General features: G+C 41.8%; 1 protein-coding gene across 1 annotated transcript in view; it reads right to left on the bottom strand.

Moving 5' to 3' along the window:
- MIPEP (mitochondrial intermediate peptidase) overlaps positions 1–21,220 on the bottom strand; it is a 93,641-nt gene that overhangs the window by 62,294 nt on the left and 10,127 nt on the right. The window contains exons 7-10 of the mRNA XM_075198838.1: positions 15,764–15,920; positions 13,467–13,515; positions 11,213–11,273; positions 8,594–8,646 (exon numbers count right to left, since the gene is read on the bottom strand). Coding sequence (XP_075054939.1) covers positions 8,594–8,646; positions 11,213–11,273; positions 13,467–13,515; positions 15,764–15,920 — 320 coding nt within the window. The remainder of the gene's footprint in view (positions 1–8,593; positions 8,647–11,212; positions 11,274–13,466; positions 13,516–15,763; positions 15,921–21,220) is intronic.

Raw genomic sequence — 21,220 nt, 5'->3', positions numbered from 1 at the left:
AACTAGTATCACCGGCAGGCAGATTCCACCATCCGATCCAGCTCCGGAGCCTAAACAACAGTACACCAAGAGCATGCGAGGTATATCTGTGTGACAACTGCTTGTAATAACTAGTCTTGGGATTATAGACAACCTGTCATTGTGGCCAAGCGGCAGGGACTATTGTAGAAGCAGCTCTTTGTGACAAGTGCGTAATATAAAAGGATAAAGTGCCAAGCCTACAACATATTTTAAAACATGGCACATTTCAGAGACATATAGATGACATTTCAAGCTTCAAAAAGGGGGCACAATTAATGTCCATATAGACCTTGCACAGGGCAGGAGCCTTTAGACAGCTGTTCAACAAGTTGCGCAGTGAAGCAGACCGCTTTACAAAAAGGGGAAGGGGGGGGGGGGGGGGAGTCTCAGAATTTAATAAATGCCCCCCACTTCTTGAATACAACAGTCTTTCGCTAAAGACAGAAAAGAGACGGCAACTTCCTACAAACCGCACAATTGGTTTGTTGTTGTTTTTATTTTGTAATATGCCTATATCACGATCATTTGTAGTGGCACTGAATTAATACCAAATCAAACCACATACTTAGATATATGCCAACAGAAGTTGGCTTTTTAAAAAAAAAATTGCTTATTTGTTTATTTTTAGTATTTTTGTCAAATTTAGTTAAGTAGCATTTATGGAAAAATAGTAAAACTGATCATTTTTAGGGATTTCATAAACTATGTGAAAGTAATTATGAGCGTTCATGTATTTGATGAATAGTGACAAGGCGGCATTTACAGGCAGTTTCCACAGCGGATTTCCCAGGGCTCGCATTTAACTCTTCTTATGTAGGACAATTAAGGAAATAACATTTGTACATGTTGCATGGAATATTAAACATTCTATAAAACACATGCATATATTGTAATATTTTGGTTAGCCTTGGTTATAACAAATAAAAAGAGTTGAAGGGGGAAAAGTGATTATTTCTATACTTGACTACTCCCTGACTAATTTCAATTACATTAGCTGCATCCCAAATACTAGTTGTAATGGAGCTTTGTATTATGGCTGTCAGCGTTCCAGAGACCAAGCAATTACCGTAGCTCTTCTATGACTGTGCTATGGCCATCCTTGCAAGTCTGCCTCCAGGTTGTCTTAAACGTGCACTTACAAGATCAGAGGCTCCAAGCTAGAATCGTTGCTGAAAATGATGTGTGGCGAGAATCAGAGTCGTTGAAATTATTAGATGAATCACGCTGTCGTTATGGGTTATTCTTTTTGCCTAAGGTTTCAGGTCAAAACAAGGGGGGTGGAATGAGCTGGGGAAGTCTTTAGATAAAGCTAAATTGGGGGACATTTATGAAAGCTGGAGCAATTTTCTTTTTTTGATCCTTCTTGTTTTATTGTCAGAATAGATTGTTATAGCTTGTAACACTTGTTTAAAATGCCCGCTAATAGGTTATTACAAATAGGTATCTCTTTCTTTGTTATATATATATATATATATATATATATATATATATATATAAACTTATTACAGATATTAATGGTAATGTGTGGAGCTCTTGAAGATTAGAAGCGATCCATGTGAAGTGTAACAGGTTGCCCGTCACGTCTAATCGTCCATGTCTTTGTTAATGTACAAGTGAAACCCTTCCTGTGTCTGACAAAGTTATTTTGTCCAAAAACATTTGGCAAAACAACTGTAAAAATGTATTCTCTTCATTTATGTTTTGTATCATCTCCCTAAAGTGCTACTATCTCATTTGCCTAACGGAGCCACTGGAATTAGGCAGAAAATGGGAAAACAAAATTATAAACAGTAGGTGCTACTATAAGAAACTGCAAGTATGGGGAATCAGCGTTTACTATTTATATTACACCAATAAACAAAATATAGGGTTATAATGTCTTTACATTTTGTATTCAATAATGTGTGTGTACTTTTCATATAAATGCGAGTACACAGAATGTAGAGAATGCCGATGTGCTCACACTGGATATATCGCCCAGGTGCTGTACTATAAGTAACAATAGATAATCACCCTGTACCCTGTTTTAACGAAACTGGGGTGACCCGGTACAATGTTTTAAAGAAAGGAACTAACTCCTACAGCACCAATTAGTCAGGGCCTTGGACAAAACAAAAAGTGAACTCCTTATTTCAAAACCACCAAGCAGGCTCCAAACTAGGAGGTGGTTCTTCACATCCATATCACCCAGAGCATGTCTGCAATCAGTTCTCTCTCCTACTTTCACCCATTTTTTACAGACTGGCATATAGGCTGCAATTCGCTTAAAACAGATCCCTTCCTTCTGCCTCTATCAAGCATCATATGCATATTGCTCATCAGAGCCTGGAGTGCTATAAGCATCCCTAACTGTGCCACATGCAGCACAATGCTACTGGACCGTATTTTCTTCTACCCTAACTAGACATTAAAACAATTCTGGTTTTGTCATCTACGTGTTAAGAAATGGGAGCTCTCCTGTTTGTTTCATCTATCATCTGTGCAATTACTGCTATTACTATGTGTAGGATCATTCCTGCAGTTCACAGATTCAGGCGGATGCTAGGCAAATAGTTACAAGCTTCATTCAGCTATCAGTCTGGCAGCCTCAGGTGTGCAATCACCTACAACACTCATGCAGCTAATCATCCTGCAGTTCTGATTGGTGCTGCTGCCTTTATAAACCTCTTCCTGGCAGCATACCAATGCAGGTGATTGTTTATAGGAATTGCTGTCTCCCCCACTCCTGACTTTGCTAAACGGATTTGCTCTCATATCTCTACCTGCCCTGACCCCTTGCTTGTTTAAAGGATTTTGCTGTCTTCTGTACTCCTGATCCCTATCTGACACAGAGTTCTCCTATTTACAATCTGGTTGCTCGCTACCTGCTGCTGTGTGCTGTCCACTTCATCAGGCAAGTGCCAGACTTCTCCACATTAACACTTGCCTGAATGGCTCAGAGTTCTGCTAACATATCCTGGTTGCTCATTACCTCCTACTGTGTTCTGTCCTCTCCACCAGGCAGGTGCTAGATCAACAACTGCTACTACCCACAAAGCAGTTCTAGCAGTTGAGGACCTCATGCCCTTAACACTACGTTCTCCTCTGTCCTTGTGGACTGCATTGTGTTGGCAAGACATGAATGCATGGGGAAGCACATGACATCCAATTTCAGGTGTATAAAAATGGCATAACCTCTTCACCTGGAAACGTTATATGCCACGTCTTGGCTATATGGTCACTGGTCATGTTCCTCTCTTGTTGTGGAGGTGATTACTACAGACTATTGTGACATTCTTGGTGTTTTTTTACGAATTACAGGACCCCAGGGGTTGAATGAACATTTATCGACCACCTGCTTCCTGAGTTGGTTATTCTCTGGCTTTGGGAGCTGTTTAGTTGCCCAGATAGTTTGAAGGGGTCAGTTTCCTGGCCAGGTCTCGGGTTGACACCCGACCTCCTGCTTACCACATTGTGTATTGTTGCTACACTCTTTTGCATCCACTTCTTGGCACTCCTCCTTGTACCAGCCAGTCACCTGTTCGGCCACTTCTGGATGGATTTCGGGATTTATTTCCAATACCAAGTCGGTGTGCTACCTTCTGGCCGAGCGGTCAGACGTCTTTACATAACATTACTCATCCACCCCTCTATCCTCCACTTACACGGGTCACTCATTGTGCCATTTTATTCTGTAGCATGGTTTATTCTTTATGCCTCAATCCAGGATTTTAAATCCTGTCAGGGGGGAAACGGGGGAGGGAGGCGTCACAGGTTCCGTGGTGGCAGATTGGCGCATGTTATGAATAGTCTGTTCACTGCTCTAACGTGTCATCCAGATAAAGGTGTCCTGTGCCTTACGGATATGGGTTTGGTTTACCAGCACTAAATCTAGTATTACATATATTATTTCCCACAGTTTCAAGTCCTGTGAGGCCGTCCAGCATCACCGTGTGTCTGTCTGTGATCCCGGCCAATTGTTACTGATCATCAGAACCAGATCTCACTATAACGTGCTATAAAGTATAGCATCAGAGAGACAGGAGCAGACACACATGGGTCTGCAGATGAGTCAAATCTGTGACCATACAGGTTCAAAACGGGTCCTGCGCTATGTACACTGCTTGATCAACGCTGGATCACCATCAGATAAGTAAGAAAACAAATATTTATTATGGAGGAAGAGGTCATAAAGGGGAGAGAATATTTATTTATTTATTTTTAACAACTTTAGTTAGGGATAAACATACAAAAATATTCCTGTTAGGACTTCAAATAATTTCATTTGAAGGATATATCAAGTCTGTTGGCAGAACACACCATTCAGCAGAGATGTCATTGTTTGCGTCTTTTCCCACATAATCCCTTTCTGTCCTCCCAGAACCCTCCCGTCAGTGCTACTCGGGGATTATAATAATCTCACAATATAACAGTTTGGACCAGAAGCAAGAGATATGCATGGCCTAGATGTTAACCACGGTCCAGAGGTCAAACAGTCTGAACGTTAGGTGGCAAAGTGGTGTCAGACACATCTTCCTAAATTTGCGCACAGCCTGTAAAGAGGGACGATATACACTATGTCTAGTCTAATATCCCCTGAATTTGGCACCAATTAAAAATAAAACTATTTTGGATTTTAGAGTACCATCAGTTTATGGTAGGAAGCTGCAGTTTAATGTTACCTTGTCGTTAAAAAATAAATATGGTATCCACCACTCGTTACAATATGTCGACATTTCGTCCATTAGAAACATACAGCATTCTGAAACTGGGAATGATTTGCATAGTGACAACGGGAAACGCTCGTCGTCTAACATGCACAGCAATTTAGCTCTGAAGTCTATATACACCGGTTGGGTGTCCCCCAGGTCAATCTTTCTGAAGCTCTGTTAACCAAACACCAACTCAGCAGGTTAAAATATTCCAGTTAAAAGTGCATTTGACATCTGCACTCAGTGGGGGCTGCTACTCTGTGGCCTGACATTTATGGGCAATGCAGCATATAAATTCTTTAGGAACCTGAGACACCTTTCTTGTGATGAAATCATGAAAACAATACACTCCTATCTCTAACAGATGGAAAATATAATGGAAATATCTTCTTAAATAATGGGTTGGTGAAGAACCACAAAGTAAATATTTAATGTAAACCCACCCTCGACCAATGATGTTCAGTACACCTGGTCGGGCTAGCTGTTGCCCGTCACTATTTTAGATAGTGGAAGAAGGCTGGGTAGGTGGATGGGGGGCAGTGGTTAACGTCAGATATTTGAGCAGACCGCACCTTGGTTAAATGGAACTACCGGTAAGCTACATGTGTATATCTGATTCTGCTTGTGATGAATAACATATCCCCAGCCTGTAGTTAATTTGTACCCTATTGTCCTGGTGGGAGGGAGGTGTTATTAAAGTAATCTGCACACTATACTAGTACAATTAAAAACTAATATAAAGAATAAGAATACACATTTCCCTGATCCTAGGAGCATCATAAAGAGCACTGTAGGGGACACAAAAAATATCACTTTCTTTAGTAATAGTGAATAGTTCAACAAAATAATAAAGTCTATTCAAACTATTCTAATGAAATATACATTATGCAAGAATCATTTAAGAATGATTACAGCTTAAACTGAAAGTAAAAAAATTGGCACTTTAACCCTGTTAGTACAAATAGTGGAGCAGAGGTCAGAAATAAGTTATTTCACATTTTTCCTCTAAGCTCTAATTCTGGAACATTGTCGCCCCCTGCTGTTCAACATCGGGTACAAAGACTAACTTTCTATGGGAAGAGATTCTTTCATACACTACAACAGAGTATAGGTAAATCATGCAAATTCTAAAGCAAACCACCCAACCAAATTCTGTGTCTTAACTACCTTTATATGTTAAAAGGTTAACACTATACTATGCTATTAGAATACACCAAAAAATAATCTGTGCATGAAGGTATCCAATCCAACTGGTCCAATCCAGATATGATACATGACTTCTGTTTGTTTAACAGCTCCCGTCATAGCAGAAAATCTTATGACTGCTGTGGGAAAGATATGAAGCCGCACCAGGCATGATGATTAAAAATGTCACAATGAAAAAAGTCTTGGAGGAGTGGCTTTGCCAGATATAACAAAAACATTCCTACTCTTCTTCATGGTACACGTTACTTGTGTTTAGTAGATGGACTCAACTAGAGGATCTTTGGATAGCTCCAGTGCACCTAAATCCTCTAAATTTCCCTAACTCCCCCTAATCAGCCAAATTCCTGTTTACAGTGTAATGTATATGTGATCGAGTTTAACCGAGCCTCGACTGCTTGGAGGAGAACACCCTTTTTTACATAATCATTCCCTTCCAGACAGTTTGTATAATAAAATGGGGGGTCCATGGAAAACCATTTGTCTTTTCAAATGTGACTATATCGTTAATAGTATTACAGATCAACTAGAATGGTTCCCTGAAACGACGGATTCATTTGGAATACTGGAGATGTCAAAGTGTAGCTACTTGCAGATTACACACTTGGTCTATGTCTAATCTGGACTTTGGAATTATGCAAAACCTCTTCTGACCGGTGTGCTCCAAGGATCGACGGCAGAAGACGTCTTAGCCGATATCTACAGCATGCTTACCTCATAACGGAACGACCCTTTCCCCAAATATACATTTATGATGAAATGGGGAGAGATCTTGGGGAAGAAAGATCAGTTGCCAATGAGGGCTAAACTATGGAAGATGTCCTATGTACATGACATATGCATATAATGTTTAAGAAATGTTATTACAATAGTTTGACAGAACAGAATAGCTGCATACTATTTACCCAATAGACTATTTATTGGTAACGTAAGAGTGCAGTGGGCGTCCTTCAGTGGGCGTCGAATCTGATTGGTTGTTATAGGCAACATCTCCACTTTTTCAAACCTGCAGTTTAGTAAATCTAGCCCTAAGTCTCATCTATACTATTTATTGGTAACGTAAGAGTGCAGTGGGCGTCCTTCACCTCATCCAGGATATGCTCTGATATCACTCCATCCTGGGAGGGATTTTGCAGTACTAGATGTAATGAGTCTCTACATTGCTTTTGAAAGTTATTTAGTTACTTGGTCTGCAGGTTATAAACAGATCTATGGTAGCAAAGAAATTTATTGTGATTATTCTGACTTCAGGGAGCCGAGTGACTCTAGGTCCAGTTGCCGCCACCAATCTAGAGTTCATGACACTAGACACGTGGAGCGTTTAACTGCCAGATTCAATGGCAGAAAAGAGTGCTCCAGAAAATAAGGGTGTTACGGGACTATATTGCATTAGGGCTGGGATATGATTAATAAAGTCCAACTTTAATATGTTGAGACACATTCTACCAATTTGTGTGCTGTGCAGAACACAGGCTGGCTGTTTAATGAGTCTCTTTCACTGATTTCATTGTAGAAGCACCAACTGAAAGCATGCATATGCTGTTAATAAGGAATCATTACATGGATTCTTATGTAATAAACATTTCATAGAAGCACAGCTAATATAAGAAATGTCATCATGCATTATGGTTTGCAGCTGCTTTTTTCCATGACTAAAAACTCAATCTGAAAAATGCAAAATAGCAATTTTCAACAGGGATTGAAGATGGTAGAAAATCCCCTTCACAAATTAATACAGGAATAACCTACCATGAAAACCCACAGCTGAAAAATCACCTGTGCAACACTAGTGGAACTCGGCAGAGTAATCTCCTGACTATCTGCATCCAATGCTCTTTTTCCCCAGACATTTGATTTAGGCTACAGTGGAGCGAGTACAGATAATGAGGCTATCACTGTGATCATAGTATACACAATGATCTGCTCTTAATCAGTGCAGTTTGGCAGCTTTGCTGGCGGAGGTGTCAATGGACAGAGCACGATAAGTATATAATTATTAATGGAAGTTACACCTTTCACCTCCCCTAATATTAGTAAGGGCTCATACATAAAGCCCCACACACAACTGAAACAGAGGGGCAACCAGATCTATCATTATTTAGACATCCAGAGGCAAAATTCTGACTATTAGAGATGAACAAAACCCAAATTTTAGAATGTCCTTAATTGATAAAATCCTATCTCCATTAATCTCCCTAAACCCTGTCTTACACAATAAAATCACAAGGAAATCAGGAAGCGCCTCAGCACTCCCCAAGATCTTACTAACTGGGTTGGAGCCCCTACCTATTCCAAAAGGCAGCAACTGAAGCCCACCAGACGTACGTGCAGATGGTTCATACCCAATGAATGATAACAGCACGGGCAAAATTGATCAGACCATTAGCAAACCAGTTGGTAAATGAAGGCAGCGTGACCCCTACTGGCCTGTGTGTGCATTTATCTCCCAACACATTAACAGGCCCAAGAGATCGGTCACTGTATCTTGTCCAACTTGACCACCAAACATGTGTGGCTAAACTGGACACCGTGGTCTGGTGGCTCTGAGAAAAATCAGTAGAATTGGCCTCTGTGGCCAGCGTTAGAACATGACCAATTCAGATGTAGTCCTAATAAGTAGTGAGCCAAAACATTCTCTATGTTTGCGCTACAACAAACTATCACTAGACTTGACTTACTTCTCTGCTCGTAGAACACCGGAGTAATAAGGAGGATCCCACGGCATCAATTCCTGAAACAGAAGGATTCAAATATTATAGACATGCACAAAAAAACAAAAGATAGAGGATCAACAACCCAATAAAAGGTCAATAGAGGCAGCGAAAACAACTACAACTGGAAAAAGGGGAAACTAACAATGCTATTTTTGTAATGACCGCAAAGAAAAACTTTGGGTTAGATACAAAGCTCAATATGTCTGTACTGACATCTGAGCTCTGTATAACATTTGATGAATCCATCACAGCTTTGAAGTCAAGCCAAGCCTGGTAATAGTGCCATGTCCTTGATAGGGTAACACTGTCTTGCCAGCTCAGTCTATACTGTATGTAGATATCGGTTACAGGTCTTGTTATTTCTGGTTCCGAACTTTGTGAGGAATCTTGACCACGCTTCTGTCTTTCTAATTATAATATGGAACAACTGTAGGCAACCAAGTCCTGGTGAACCTACTTGTACAGGATCTGCTGCAGACCACAACAGCTACACACCGGGTTTTGGTGGTCAAAGATAACAAAAGGATCATCAGCCAAAAGTTTGGATATTTGTGTGGGAAGGGACAAAAGAACGGGGGTATTTGCATAAATGTCCTGAAATGTCATCACTATATTGAAACATCCAGTATATGGTACTTGTGAATCTTTTACAGAAACATTAATTATTTTAAAATCATATATAATATGATTCTTGCTGAACAAGACAATGCTTCCTAGGAACCCTTCTCCCCAGTCCTCCTTTACCCTTGAAGGATTTTGGCTTCCCCTCTGCTTCTGCCACTGACACCCAATCCTTTCATAGGCCACAGGGGAAACTAGAGTCTATGTACAAACAGATGGACCGTCACAGTGTACTTATTTTCTACAATGTATATAAGACACTTGGCAACATTACAATGTGAACATGTACTGTATATAACCACAAATAATATACTTTTATGTTGTGTTTATTTTATCATTAATAAGCACTGCATGCAACGGTTCGGGTGTCATTGTTAATAAACATTATTCTGCTAGAACAGAGGGTATATTTTGTACTGACGGTTCAATCGCTCTCTAAGATACTGTGATGGAGGCACAGATGATGGATTATGTTCCACTCCTAGGGGGCAGGGCACTGGCAAAAAATGGAAGACTTATGTTCCCCATAATCCTCTTGATTCCATGCATCTACCCATTCATAGGTGGGCTGGTCTGTGTCGTCCTACAGAAAAAAATGTAAGCCATTTCTCCATCTCTAGAAGAGGAATACAGAGAATGGGATGTCCAAAAGCCACTCAAGAGGAAAGTAGTAATACCCACATATAGAATACATCAGCTGAAGACAGCCTGCACCGATGCGTCACCAGCACGTTTACACCCAGCACATGACAAGGAAGTAGCTCCTTAATGTTTTGAGAAAGGGGGAACAAGGTCAGTACCCACCAAAGTATCAACTGTGTGGGTGATATTAGTCCCATGAGAGGATTTTATAGGTAAGAAAAACACTCATATTGAAAAAGGCCCAGGAATAAAAATGGAGTTCGTTGGAACCAGAGACAACTTGGCCAGGTTTATAACCTAGTCATGGTTTTTCAGGGTGTGGATGGTTAGCACAATATACTGGATCACCAGCTGACTGGATGGTCTTCACCAGGATTGTGTCCTTACACGAGAGACCTATGACTCTTCCAGTGATGCAGGAGTGTTACCATGGTGTTCTTGACCTTTGTGAGCTGATAAAGGCCAAAATGGAGCCTTCTAAATAAAAAGTATGTTCACTGGAATACAAAGTGGATGAAGCACTGATGGTCCTACCAGACGGAGATTTGTAGAGATGTTAGAAACACCCCTTTCCTCTTGGCTTGAATCACTAAGAGGAGACATGTTGAATCACTCGTGTTGAAGGAAATTGTTGAGGGCTTTTAGGTCCACAAAAGGGCTTTATATATAGCCCTCTCTTTGGCACTAGGAGGCGAATGATTATCCAAAACTGGGGAGATGACCAAAGCATTGGAAGGCTTTTCCAGCCAGCCCCTGGACAGGAAAAAATATAGTTCAGTGTTGATCCAAAGAGGTCTGGCAACAACGGACTGCAATACATAGCACCCAGGGGTCAAACACGGAGCAAGACCAGGAGTTGCTAAAGAGGAGAAGACGAGCTACCAGACTCTCTGAACCCATATCCAGAGCTGGAATTCAGAAAGACCTGTCGGCACTTGCACACCTGTCTCTGGACCAGCATCAGGATCATAGCATGTTTACTCAGCTTAAATCACATATATAATCTCAATTGTTTATGAAAACTGTGTACAGCTACTTGCATACAATCAATGTAGCATGGTATAAATAAAACACTCCGAATACAAAAACAACAAGGTCATGCATTATGCAGTTATTTACATGGCGTTGCTTACACAGTACAGGTTATCTATGTCACAGCATGAATCACTCCAGATTGATTAATCATCTAACACCTTATCTGGTAGATAAAATACTAATATCACATATGTTTGTGGTACTATGATCTCACAGTCTTAGAAACCTTACTGAGATGACGGCGAGCATGATTATAATAATATAACAGATGACTTCCTAACGTACCCGATTCATGGGGTTCAGCTTCATCTTCATTCCAAGCATCATTTCAAAATCTTTCACTGTACTGGAAATAAATGAATCAATATGAGTTGGGTATTAAGAGGTCTTTATGCCTGATACATTACAGATTAAAAACAAAATCGATAGCAATTAAGAAGCCTTTTGTGGCTTGTCTTTATTTTATTTTTTAAACCTAAGAAAATATAACACCAACTTCATCCCTATTATGATTTAGCCCAGCATCTCATTTGATAGGAAGCTATTAAAGGGGGTCCCCATCCACATTTCCCTTCTTACTATGCCAGTGTACAAAGGTCAGTGACAGGACATCACATTAATAGGGATTTCTCTGGCTATTCACATTTCTGTTACTGACATTTCTGCTTTTATCATGAACAGACTGAAGAATTCAGGTAAAGCCCATTGAGGGTATAATATCGCAGGTAACACTTGTTCTACCACTCATACATTTCCGAGCATTCAATGAGAGATGAGCACAACATTGCTGATCCTGAATATAGTGGTGTATTGATCACTATGAGGCCCACACTCATAGACCATCGTTTTGAGGGCCAGTAATGTTGTGTTCATCTCCCATTGAATAAAGTGCAGAATAACACACCAGGAGCAGATTAACAACTGTTCAGGAATATCATCCTTACATCATTCTCCTCTTTTCTCCTCCACCAAACCTTTATCAGGATCAAAGTGTCTCATAACCCAGATCATTGACATTAGCTGTAGACAAGTAATATCAGTATACAGTATATAGAACCGAGCTAATCGGAGGACCCACTAAATCTAAACAAAAAATGGCACCTATTTCATTATATTGCCAATACCTGGCCTCACTATGGCTTTAATATGCGGACATTTCACCCACAGCGCATGGCTTAGAGGAGCAACAGAAGTTTGCACAGCTGATGGGTGGAGGGAAGGCCGGGGGCACCATTTCAAGTTGCAGACTGAGATCATTGAAATGAGATAAATGGGTGGAGGGTGTATTTTTAAGAGAGATTCATTGCTGTGCAGAAGAGCGCACAGACAAAAAGTCGATGATTTTGTATTGGCTCCAAGCTGCCAGAGATTAGGAGGTATATTTACTAAACTGCAGGTTTGAAAAAGTGGAGATGTTGCCTATAGCAACCAATCAGATTCTAGTTATTTATTTAGTACAGTCTACAAAATGACAGCTAGAATCTGATTGGTTGTTATAGGCAACATCTCCACTTTTTCAAACCTGCAGTTTAGTAAATCTAGCCCTAAGTCTCATCTATACTTTTAATGGGACACGTCCTGCTCCTTTAACTGGAGAAGGCTCACACTGCCCAATGTAAAAAGTACTGTTGTCTCCTCAATCTCATGATTAATTTAAGCATGTATTCATTATTGAGGCTAAATTGAGCAGTATTTGTAGGAGATTTTTCCCTCTGCCTGCCTCTAGTAGGCAGAGACATCTCTGGAGAACAGAAAACAGGCGTGCGCATTGATAGGCCCTGGGCAAACCATCATGGTGTTCTGCTGAGCGCATCGAGTTGACTTTGTAAATTAAGTCCATTGTGTATTGAAAAAAAAAAAAGCTTATAGTTTCACAGCAATACACTTATGGCCCGATTCAACAAGACATGCAAAATTAACGCAAATTGCGTTTTTTATATATATTTTTCTTTCAATTGAATACATTTATCATGATGTTATTACTGTTTCTCCTGATTGTAAACATGTTCTAGTTTGTATACACAGCTGTCATCACTAGTAATTGGCACTTACACCAGACCTATAGCTGGTAAAGTCATACGAAAGAAAAACAACTACCCGAGAGATGCCCAAAGATTGAATCGTGTGCTGCTGCCGGCGTTTGAGCTTGGCACAACCTTACTGTACACTGACTACGTGCATACGCCCAGTCCCTGCCCCCTTCACACCATGAAATCATAGGTTGAAATAATGGTCCTCTACGCTCGAAAGATGACTTGAATGTTCACTGCCGTATAGTCCAGTTCGGGGCATGTGAAGAACGATTCTACACAAAATACAGCAAGTATCATCATTTAAGTTCCTTAATGAATCAGGCCCTTAATGTACACCTGTCATCTACATATAATGCAAACTGCCATTGTAGACTGAAATGCATGAAAAACCAGCCTCAGTAATGTGATTGGATCCTCAGGAATTAATAGGCTGCATTATTCTGAATATCAGGTTAGCCTACAAAGTAGCAACCTCTTCCGTGATCATCACATGCAAGAAAACTCACCGCTCACGTAATCTGCTGGATAACTTTTCAAGGAACATCATCACATTCTCTGTTAATGACATTAAAAAAGATGTCACATAGTAACAGTATTTGTTTTGTTTTAAATTGGTTATTGATTTTCTGAGAAAAATCACAGAGCAGTACAAACATACTGAACAAACATACAAATATATGTACAATATACATTTTGCAAAATAAAAAGTAATGTATCAAAAATCTAATTATTCATTATTTTTATTCATCTAATTATAGAGAACAAGAGGGGGAAAGAGGACATAAATGGAAAGCTGCCCAGAGAAAGCTCTGAACAATCATCATCATCAGATCTTGAAAACTGCGTTGTTGTAGATGTTGATCTATTGTGGGTGGAGATCAAGACATTTGTTTGCCTGTCTTCTTGTTAGTTATATTGAACCAAATAAATACCTCAAGAGATCTTCTTACAAGTAGATTATTTATAGCAAATTCAGTTAGTAATTTTTGAGGGGTATTTGCAGATACATTAATTGTAAATCACTAACTTTCTGTATCGTTTTGAAAGGGGGAACTTTACAGCAGAGATGACCAATCTGAAACACGTCAGGGGCCCCTTGGGCAACATTCTGACCTTTAAATGGGACACAAATTACCCTTAATCTCAGGAATAAGTTAAAACAATAGATTTAATCAAAGAGAGAACAGACAAAGCAGGAAGGAGCTGGGGGCACAGATGGACGCTCAGGGGCGGCTGCTGGTGGATTTAAGCTACACACAAGCTTATATCTAATAGATTTTATACAGTTGCTTACAGAGAAGTTACTAAGATTTAAATGAAAAAATTTGCGGCTAAGTGGAATGTCAGTATCCAAAAATTCAGCTAAGTTGTATTCTCCACCAAAATGAACCAAATAGTTAAAGTTTCTCTATATTACATTGTCAACAGAACTTTTAAATAGATGAACAGTTTGTGCTAATTAATAGTAACTACTGTACACATAAAGGGGTAGATTCAATTGGCCGCAATGTTCCTGAGCAAATGTAAATGTGACTTTCACTAAATAAAAAAAAAAATAAAAAAAAAAGACTGCATTACGTCTCGCGGACGTTCTGGGACACTACACATCGATTTTTTTTTTACTAATTGCATCTGTCCTAAAATATACATATATCACTGCAATTCGCTAATTGTTTAAGTAAGCACTTATGTATGTTATGTATGTATATTTGTATCCCTCTTTTGTAAATTAAAACAGTATTTACCAATTCAAGCTTTTCCTTTTGACTCTGCCGTAGTTATACCCATTATTGTAATATAATATTTGATAAGTGAATTTTAATCGTCTGTTCATTTCTCTGTATGGTTTCTACATGGCTTATTTTTAATTGCATAAAATAACGTCAAAGTAAAATTGTTAGGTGTCATTTGTCATATGAGACTTAGACTTCTCAATGTTTAGTACTTGGCGAGCATTAGATGATTGCTAAATACAGGCCGGTATGTAAATACACAAAGGGGCAGATTCAATTGGGCGCGTTATTGTCAAAAGTAACACGACTGGCGCACCATTACCAATAATACGGTAATTTTAACCCGTATTTCAAATCAGCGTTAACCACTACCGTGACAACGGTAATAATAGGCACTATTACCATAGTAACGGTAATGATGCGCCGGCCGGGTTCATTTTGACAGTAACGTGGCCAATCGAATTTGCCCCTATGAGTGTAATTTCCTTTTCACATAACTGTATGGGGGGTATTCAATTGTTTCTTTTAACGCGCTAAAACAAAAAAAAACGAGCGCTCTAAAAATATTACCGTTAATACGGTAATTACTCGCTAAATTTCATCTCGCAGCTCCCTGAGCAGCGAGCTGAAATTCAGCCCGCTGGCAGCGAGTAAGTACCGTATTAACTGTTTACGCGCGCAAAATTACCGTATAATATGAAGTTTTTTTCGAGCGCTCGTTTTTTTTTTGTTTTAGCGCGTTAAAAGAAACAATTGAATACCCCCTTATATGTGTAATATGCCAATTTCTTTTATGCCTTGTCATTTTATGTTTTGGATTGATGTTGTATTACTTTCTCCTAATCCCAAGAGATGTCATCATGTCATCTACATTTCCATTAGCTAAAAAGACAAGTGACCTACCAGCTATTGCCCTGCAGGTAGCAACAGGGGGGTAGTACAACACACAAACTAAACACATATTTGAAGGAAATACAAACAAAAACAAAACCCAATACATCAATCATACAATTTATTTATAAAATAAAACGACAAGTGTCCTTTTAAACCATGTCAGAGAAACGTTTTACCTGGAGTTTTCGTCATGGTTCCTAGCAATGCTCTGTGTGCGAATGTTGGGTATCCCACCAGCTGAGTTAAAGCATTTCTACTACGGAGTAATTCCTCCAAACACTTCAACTGTCTGCTGTTTGGGTAAAGGAAAATCTTGTAAGCTGCTTCCCGAACCTAAACACAAAAAACAACAAATACAGTGCAAGCGTTACATCTTATAATACTTCACTGCAAATTATGTATCACAAACTTGTTTCCTCAATAGGAAACCTGACAAGACACAAAACGCTTTTTTACCCATCAGTTTGAGAATTTTTCTAGGAAATCAATTAACTACACTACAAAAATTTAAATATGACGATAACAATATAAATGTGTCGGCTGCTTTAACTGTAAAGAAGACATGTCTGCATATTTCCCAAAGCCAATTATTGCCACAGACAGTTTGTAGAATGTCGGTTATATATACCCATAATTTGGGGAAATGTTCTAATGCAAGATTAAAAAAAGTGGTTACTACCCTACTTGGGGTATCGGTGTTTGTAATTCACCTCAACCACCAGCACAGCTTAAATGCAATTTGCCATAGTTAACAGCTTTTAGTTACTGGTATGCATTAGGTTTAACACAAGGCCTCATACTGGTACCTTGGATTAACCGCACCAGGGGTGCACGCAGGGGGGGGTTTCTGGTTCTCCAGAAACCCCTCCCCTCCACGAAGAACAGTGTCCCTACATAGCGGCACTGTACTATACAGCACTGCTGCGGACGCTTCTTTGAACGCGCCGCGGCTACTGTTCAGTGCAGTGCCGCTGAAATGGAGCTGCTGCGCAAGAGCGGCCGCATGAGCAGCAGCTCTCTCTATGTTTTTTAAGGGGGGGGGGGATTAAAAATCCTGCGTGCGCCCCTGCGCGCTGGCAGCAGTGAGGAATGAGAAAGAAATATAAGAAGAGGTGGTAAATGGTGAGAGACCGAGCCCGGAGGTTGTGATTGAAATTTATGCAAATACTAAGCTAAAGGGGAATATATTCAGTTACTAATTCTTCTAATAATATAAATAGTAACATTCAATGGGGGGTATTCAATTACAATTCACGGCCGCGCGTATAAAGCGTCATTACAGAAGCGCAATATCGCGGATTTCTGTGCGCACCCCATAAATCCACGATTTTGCGGTACCGGGACCCGTGCGGCCGCGCATTGCAATTGAATATGCCCCTATGAAGAATAAAAGAATATATTTGTGTAAAATACAAAAAAGTATAAAATGAGGACACACACAAAGTACAATGAGGGAAAATACTTAACGCAAACTGCAATAGACCACAGTGCTTTATGGCATTAAACAGTCTGTGCGGTATTTATATCTACAAACAGTGAGGTTTCCATGTCTGTACAGTCAAAGCCAATTTTAACTTGATGGTGAAAAAAAGAGGATTTATGTACTTACGTTAAATCCGTTTCTCTGATTCCGTATGGGGGACACTGCTTACCGTGGGTTGTGGAGTGGAACACGGGGGTTGGCACCTAGCTAGTTAATCTTTAGCACTGCTGACAGACCCCTCCCCTCTACAATCCTCCCGCCTCTTCCTCTTCCTGTCAGTTAATTAAAAAGCCCCAAGGAGAAAGGTCAATCAACCAAGAACATACAGAGGAAAAGCAGAAGGGAGGGATCGCAGTGTCCCCCAGACGGAATCAGAGAAACGGATTTAACGTAAGTACATAAATCCTCTTTTCTCTTTCATCCAGTCTAGGGGACACTGCTTACCATGGGGACGTTCTAAAGCAGCCCCCTAAGGGTGGGACCGCTCTGAAAGCCCCGCTCATAGAGCACTACGAGCGAAATTTGCATCCGCAGATGCAAATACATTAAACTGATAAAATTTTGTAAAAAGGTGTGGACAGAGGACCAGGTGGCTGCCCTGCAAAGCTGGTCTGCAGAAGCCCCATTTCTCGCTGCCCATGACGCCCCTACCGATCTGGTGGAATGGGCCATAAGTCTCTCTGGCACAGGACGGTTAGCCTTTATGTAAGCTTGCTTAATGGTTGCTGTAATCCATCTTGCGATGAACTGTTTTGAGGCTGGCCAGCCTCTCTTATTAGAATCATAAAGAACAAACAGAGAATCTGTACGTCTAATCTGAGAAGTTCTTTTGACATAAAAGCGGAGAACCCTAACTACATCTAACTTTTCCGTAGACTGTTGATCAGAATGGGAAGAAGATGAAAAGACCGGAACTACAATTTCCTGGTTTAGATGGAAAGCCGAAACTACTTTTGGAAGAAGGAAGGGAGGGTTCTTAACACCACTCTGTCCTAGTACGATGATAGATGCGAGCCGAAACCAGTTTTCGAGCTTGCAGCATAGTGTTCACTACACTGGGGGAAAAACCCCTAGCTCTCCAGAGGCTGGCCATGCCGTTAAACTGAGCGGAGGTAAATTCTGGTGACGAAAGGGATCTTGGAGAAGAAGGTCGTCTCGTGACAGAAGACGATATCTTTGTCCAACCGCCATGGATATTATGTCTGCGTACCACACTCGACGCGGTCATGAGGGAGCTATTAGAATCACCGGCCGACCGCCTTGCCTCACTCGTCTGAGTACTCGAGGAAGCATGGGAATCGGGGGAAACAGATAACCCAACCTGAGTCTCTTGCCCTTGCGCAAAACCTGTGAACTTTTTTGTTGTGTCTGGAGGCCATGAGATCTATATCCGGAAGACCCCACCTCTGAACTAGAGACTGAAATACTTCCGGGTGGAGGGACCACTCCCCTGGCATCATCGCATTGCGACTGAGGTAATCGGCCTCCCAATTTTTTATTCCTGGAATGAACACCGCCGATATTGCTGGAACGTACTGTTCTGCCCAAAGGAATATCCGAGCTGCCACTCGCATTGCAGCTGCACTCCTGGTTCCTCCCTGTCTGTTGACGCAAGCCACAGCCGTGGCATTGTCGGACTGAACTCTGACTGGGTGGCCCTGAAGAAGATTCTGGGCCCCCCGGAGGGCTAAAAGAATTGCTTTCAACTCTAATGTGTTGATTGATAAGGCTGACTCCTGAACTGACTGACCAGAGCCCCTGGAGCCTGAGGTGCAGGACCACCGCTCCCCAACCCCTCAGACTGGCGTCTGTTGTGGCTATGATCCATGACCATGGAGCAAAGGACCTGCCCACCGCCATGTGATCCTGATTCAGCCACTACTAGAGCGATTCTCTCGCCCTCGGAGACAGCGAGATCCTCTGGAGATCCAAGCGTAGGTGGGATCCTGACCATTTTGTCAACAGATCCCACTAGAAGCATCGAGAATGAGCTCGACCGAAGGGGATGGTCTCGAAGGAGGCCTCCATCTTTCCCAGCAGCCGCATTTACAAGTGAATTGAGGGGCTGGGAGAAGACAAGACTTAAGATGTTATGCTCCGAATTGAACTGATCTTCTCGGCAGGCAGGAACACCTTTTGCTGACTGGTGTCCATGATGAGCCCTAGGAAAACCATGCGTTGACACGGAACCACCTGGGATTTCTTTAAGTTTATCAGCCACCCATGGCTCTCGAGAACCGCCAAGGTGAGGGATAAGTGCTGACGTAAGCAAATCTCTGAGGAGGATTTGATGACCAGATTGTCCAAATAAGGCACGACCTGAACTCCCTTTAAGTGAAGACACGCTGCCATCACTGACATGATCTTCGTGAAGACCTTCGGAGCTGTGGAGAGGTGAAGGGAAGAGCCCGAAACTGATAGTGGGAGGACCCCACTGTGAATCTTAGAAGAGACTGATGGTCACTCCAAATGGGAACGTGGAGGTATGCCGTTTATTACCGACCTCAGGGATTCCATCCGAAATCTGTCCACCCGTAAGTGCACATTGAGGTTCTTTAGGTTTAAGATGGGTCAAAAGGACCCGTCCGGCTTCTTGACCAGAAAGAGATTTGAATAAAACCCCTGTCCCTTCTGGTCGTCTGGGACCCTGCAGATGACTCTTTGCGAAGGAAGAGAGGCGACACAGGCCTGTATTGCCTGTCTTCTTGTTGGATCTCGGGGTAGCGGGGTTATGAAGAAACGATGTGGTACCGGACCCAGCAGGTCTATCATGTACCCCCTTGATATAATGCCCCGAATCCAAGGGTCTTGGGATGACGCTGCCCACTGTTCCTGAAACAAAGACAGACGTCCTCCCACTGGCGCCACCTCCAGCAGAATAGAGTGGTCGTCAAGACGCAGGCTTCTTCTGGGTCTTGGAGGCCTGGCGCCTAGCTGCAAACGAGGATCTACCCCTGACAGAGGAGCCTCGAGCATTTGGTTGTCTACCTCTAAATGACTGTCCCCTAGGCAAGGAGATCCCCCTAAAGGGCTGACGAAAGGAGCTGACCCGAAGGGTCCAGCCCCTACTAGAAAATACCGGCAAGGAAGTGCTTTTGCCCCTGTTGCCTGGGAGATCATAGTATCCAATTTCGGGCCGAACAAACCTGTTGCTGAAAAAGGAATGGCTTCAACGGACTTTTTTGATTCCGAATCTCCTTCCCAGGATTTCAGCCATAACGTTCTTCTTGCTGAAATAGATGCAGCCTGAATAGAGGAGGACACAGACGCTGTGTTCTGGGCCGCCTCATAAAGGTACCCCGATGCCTCTTTCAAATATAAAGCCAGGGGAAGTAAATCGGAGTCCTGTAAGGCCTCTGCCAGTTGGTCTGCCCATGCTTCCATGGCTCTAGCAACCCAAGCTGAAGCAAATGTGGGCCTAAAGTAAGAACCCGCTGCCACAAATATAGATTTCAGCTGGGATTCCACTCTGCGATCAGTGGCATCCTGCAGAGTTGCTGAACCTGGGACTGGTAGTAAAGTGTGTCTGGCCAAATGGGCTACTGGAATATCTACCTTAGGAATACTCTCCCAGCGAGCCACGTCTTCCTCCTGCAATGAATACACGGAAGAGAATCTCCTGGGAACAGAGAACCTTCTATCAGGCTGTTTCCAGGCTCCCTCTGCAATATCTCTCAGTTCTACCGAAGGGGGAAAACGGATAGCCTTCCTTTTGGCCTTCTTAAATAGACTTCTGTCTCTAGGAGTAGGATCCTCGGGGTCTGGGAGGTCCAACGCCTGTCTCACCGCTAAAACCAAATTATCAATAAATTGGCTTTTAGTGTTCTCTTCCTGTTCCAAAGGTTGAACCTGGTCAGGATCAGAATTTATTTCCCCCTCCTCCTCTGAAAACCCCTCAGAGTCTGAAAGGACCATAAGGGGATTAGCAGATCTAAGCCGCTTCCTTTTAGCAGGCGGGATGTTTGGGGATTCAAGTAACTGGTTTAGTTTGTCCAAACCCTTTATAAATGCTGCGGACCATGCCGGTTCTGTGGGAACAGGGGCCTGGTCCGTAAGCAATGAGGAAGGTCCTGGTATAGACGTTCCAATAGAACCTGTGGTAGCAGGGAGGTCCAATGAACTAGCATTATTAGCCGCCGAGGCTGCCACA

The sequence above is a fragment of the Mixophyes fleayi genome, chromosome 2 (assembly GCF_038048845.1).
Source record: "Mixophyes fleayi isolate aMixFle1 chromosome 2, aMixFle1.hap1, whole genome shotgun sequence".
Taxonomy (NCBI): domain Eukaryota; kingdom Metazoa; phylum Chordata; class Amphibia; order Anura; family Limnodynastidae; genus Mixophyes; species Mixophyes fleayi.
This window is presented reverse-complemented; position numbering and strand designations above follow the sequence as displayed.